The sequence below is a fragment of the Austrofundulus limnaeus genome, unplaced genomic scaffold (assembly GCF_001266775.1).
Source record: "Austrofundulus limnaeus strain Quisiro unplaced genomic scaffold, Austrofundulus_limnaeus-1.0 Scaffold204, whole genome shotgun sequence".
Taxonomy (NCBI): Eukaryota; Metazoa; Chordata; class Actinopteri; order Cyprinodontiformes; family Rivulidae; genus Austrofundulus; species Austrofundulus limnaeus.
This window is the reverse complement of record NW_013952606.1, coordinates 805,322-809,623: the sequence shown is the minus strand read 5'-3', so window position 1 is coordinate 809,623 and position 4,302 is coordinate 805,322. Positions and strand designations below refer to the sequence as shown.

At 39.7% G+C, this 4,302-nt stretch overlaps 1 protein-coding gene across 1 annotated transcript in view; it reads right to left on the bottom strand.

Moving 5' to 3' along the window:
• The window catches only part of LOC106524859 (mucin-19), a 56,242-nt gene that overhangs the window by 20,467 nt on the left and 31,473 nt on the right, over positions 1-4,302 (bottom strand). Inside the window, exons 23-30 of the mRNA XM_014018859.1 lie at positions 4,076-4,180; positions 3,807-4,001; positions 3,100-3,172; positions 2,853-3,022; positions 2,594-2,750; positions 1,008-1,115; positions 761-902; positions 639-667 (exon numbers count right to left, since the gene is read on the bottom strand). Of these exons, the coding sequence (XP_013874313.1) occupies positions 639-667; positions 761-902; positions 1,008-1,115; positions 2,594-2,750; positions 2,853-3,022; positions 3,100-3,172; positions 3,807-4,001; positions 4,076-4,180 (979 nt within the window). The remainder of the gene's footprint in view (positions 1-638; positions 668-760; positions 903-1,007; positions 1,116-2,593; positions 2,751-2,852; positions 3,023-3,099; positions 3,173-3,806; positions 4,002-4,075; positions 4,181-4,302) is intronic.

The window sequence follows — 4,302 nt, the reverse complement described above, 5'->3', positions numbered from 1 at the left end:
ATTCAGTCGTAGGTTGTGTTGTTACCGGTGTCATGGTAGATTCAGTCGTAGGTTGTGTTGTTACCGGTGTCATGGTAGATTCAGTCGTAGGTTGTGTTGTTACCGGTGTCATGGTAGATTCAGTTGTAGGTTGCGTTGACGGTGTCGTGGTAGATTTAGTCGTAGGTTGTGTTGTTACTGGTGTCATTGTAGTGGATTCAGTCGTAAGTTGTGTTGACGTCGTCGTAGCTTCAGTCGTAAAGTTGACCTGAACAGTTGTGATGCGGCCTATTGAGGTCGTCTGCTCAGTTGAGGTCATTACAGTCGTTTCTACAATTAATCTAGATGTAGTTGGTCGTTTGGGTGTAGGTCCAGTGACAACAGGAGAAGTAGTTGTGGATGGAGAATATGCTTCAGAAGTGGTGAATGTCGTTGTTAATGTGGAGACTGTAGTTGTAGTACTCACTGCTGTAGCAGTAAGAGGTTAAGGCAGGCATTTAGTAAAAGGATTTCTAAAACCAAAAACATTTACCTAGACTATTTAGCATTTTTGTTTAGTTCTGAGCTGGCGTATCTATATAATCCACGCTTTTTGAATAAGTTGAGAGGTTATATTTGAGGCTATAATCAACACAGGACATGATTTTTTAAATACTTACAGCAATTAAAAGTTCCGTTTTCACAGGGGCTTGACGAAAGGAGAGTAGAATAAACAAAAACAATATTTAAGCTCTGCTTTGGTGTTACATCTACAGCATATTGCACCAAAGTATAAACTCACCACAAAGCTGAGTTAATTATCACTGTTTCACCGGGTGGAACAACCGTGTTGTTGAAATAACAGGAGCAATTTCCCAACTGAGTGCATTTACCGACGTTCTCATCATAGTACGGCGCCTCTTTGGGACATCTTGGGTAACAGCCTGGACCAAAACAACAAAATAAAAATGGTGAAATGGGTTTCAACAAAAACTGAGACAGTAAAAATAATTAATAAATGCAATAAAACTCTGAGAATATTTGTTTACCTTCCAGTTTGTGAGTAAAATTGTTTTTTCCACACATCAGCATCTGTTCACAGGCTTTGTAGTGCCAGGTACACTCGTCCTTATTGTTGTAGTAATCACAGTAGACCGCTGAGGGAAAGTGTACATTTTTAATTTCACTTCCAGATCAGGACTTTCAAACCTGTAGAACCACAAACATTAACCCTGAAAGGCAGAAAAGAAAGTAAATCTTTATTTTTATGGCAACATACGAGTTGTCTGACTCGTGTTTTCAGTTCTGGTATTTCCTTCAGCTTGTATGCACCGTTTATTTGCCACAGCTGCAGCCACTCTTCCCATCAGCCCACTTTACCTGTCAGTTTCTCTTCTTGCACCAGCTCAGAATTACATAATTCACATTGTTCGGTTCTCCTTGTGAGTTTCTGAAGGCACTGTTGCCTCGTCGGTTTTTGAAAACAAAACTAAATGTAACACCTACTGCTCAATTTTTACAAYCTCTCCTTTACCTCAGCAGATGGGCTACATACAAAAAGTCAAACATCACAAAATTAGAATTTTCTGAAAACCGAAGTTATACAATAATCTGAAAGAAATGTAGTAGGATTATATTAGCAATGTATAATCATATAAGCAAAAAAAAGGGAAATCAGTAGAGTAATTAGTACTGAGTAGTCAGTAAATGTGTGATTTAATCTCATAAGGGGTGATTTATATCAAAATTATCAATAATCATTAAGATGTGTGACTTAGAAGCTTGATTTAGTAAAATATAATGTTGTAAACATGTATTAAATAATTCTTGGACATGGTCCCAAGGCCATACAGTCTATGCAGGTCCATGACTGAAGAGTCAGATTAGAAACAGTCTTAGTTGTTAAAGTGAGCTCAAATTTTGATGAATAAATTCAAGTCCCAGGTGATTATGTACTGAATCGTAATAATGTTCATAAAATTAGATGGTTTGATAATAAGAGTTGTTTTTAGTCAAATAAGATGTTTTGTTTTCCGTATGAAGTAGATGCATGACTACTGAATGACAAAAAGCAATCAAGATACTGTGAGCACCATATATCCACGTTTTGAAACATAAGGTCACATGTTGTAAAGTTTTAAAAGCTATATAGACTTTTTCATGAGTGTGTAAAAATTAAGGGTTATGAAAAGGTGAAATAATGGAGGAAATCAGATCACCATGGAGAGGCGTCAAAGAGCAGAAGGAGAGATTACATCATGGAGGATGTCCCAAAAAAGGAAGGAAAGAGGTGGACATCAGGGAGTGGTCAACCATGAAGGAGGAGACGGCCATCTTATAAATTAGACAGTTTTCTTTGTCTAGATCAGTCAACGCGGGGTCCGGACTGCCTTGACTCAAAGGTTTATGAAATGTCAGCTGTTTTTGGGGCTTAAAATAAACCTTTTAAAACTTGCATCAAAGCCTACTCTCTCATCATTTGAAACATGATTTTTGGGTGATTTCTGCATTGGAGCTAGGATATCACTCTTTAACTTTTCAGAAAACTAAAACTAAATAACTATAAGTCTAAATGTTGTATTTGAAAAAAAAAACAGAACAGAAAGACAGCTTTGTTTAGAGTATTTTAACTCACGACAAAGATCAGGCGTCCTCCAGCTGACGCACACGTCCTTGTCGCTGCAGGCCTCGGCGTAGGCTGCCACAGCCGTGCAGAAACCCAGGAACTTCCCCTCAAACTCACAGGAGCAGGACTCCTGCACGCAGGCTTGGTAGTAGGGCTCTGGATCCACCTGAGTCCGTACACAAGTTTTACAGCGTTACCTTTTCTGATCCTTACACTCCTCTAATTAAATCTGTAGGACTTCCTGTTTGGGAGTGGCACAAGGAAACACCTTGAAGTGACAGTCCCTGAACGTGTCTCCTATAAGGATCATGCAGCGCCGCTGGGCCCAGGCCCAACAGTAGGAGTTTCGCTCACAGGGAAATATCTCAGTGGTCACGTCGGAGCAAGGAGGAGCTGCAGACTTCCAGCTGTTGCCGAAAGCTAGCGGACTGCTCACCACTTATTAAAAAAAAAAACAGTTTCAGCAACGACGACAAAAACAACAAAAAAAGTATTTCTGTGACGATAAAACTCACCTGCTGAGCCTCGTATCTGCAGGTCGTTCATCTCGTTGCAATCAAAATTACCACAGAGACCGCAGACTTTATTCTAAAGAAGAGACGTCATTTTCTTTACAGTTAGTTTTAGACCCTATAAGTTTAAAAAAATGTGCTCATTTAAAGCAAATATAGTTTTGTGAAAATAAATAAAATTTACATTAAAGTGCCTGTGACATCAATTTTTTGTAATAAGTATGAACAGATTTTTGGAAAGATAACATTAATAACATATTGCAAAATTAATTTCACACTGCTGAGATGAACAGTTGTTGAGATATTTGCATGTGAAGAAACAGGAAGTGATGTCAAAGTGGAATGTCTGCATGTAAACAGAGCGTTGCTACAATAACTAACAGACTGTAGAGAAGAATCTGATGTTTCTTTAGATTATTTTGAGTCACCATYAGAGATGAAGAACAGTTAAAGTTTAAATTTTGTTTCAATAAAGACCAGAGTTGTCTTTTTTAAAGCGTTCCCCTTTGATGTCACTTCCTGTTTCACTTTAGCTGAGCCAAGTTCAAAAGAAAATATGCCATTTATGTGACAAAATGAGTAAAATCGTGTTTATTATGCAAAGTTTCTTAAATATAAAGTTGTTTTATTTGACTTTCTGTATCTGAAGGATATACACGTCACAGACTGGAATATGTATTTGCGTTGAATTTTGTCTGCTCGTTCCCCACCCTCCAGCGCGGAAGCAGCTCGATGGTGATCCTCGTATGTTTATCCCAGATCAGGGTCAGGCCTTTGCTCGGCACCGAGACGACGACGTAGAGTCCTACGGTGTGCGTGGTGTAGAGCGGGTCCTGCTCCGCGGTCCAACCCTCGTAAGGGTGTTGGGTCACCTTCATGTCACTCAGCGTCAGGGTGACTTTGTCCTGCGGGAGAGACACGTTCAGGTAAAACACTGGTTACTGTGATTTACTGAAGAGCGCGAGTCACTAAATCACACCTGCAGGTCCAGGATGATGGAGCGGGAACAGGTGAGCGCCTCTTCACAACACGGCACACTTTCCACTCTGACGGAAAACGTCCCGTTTCCATTTTCACAGTAATCCTGAGCAGAAAAGCAGAATTATCAGCTGGTTTTAAAGGAGGACAGAACCACTGGGCCTCATGCAAGAACATGTTCATACTCTTATCCTAAATTTCTCTTACTTTTGTTCGTACAAAGGGTTC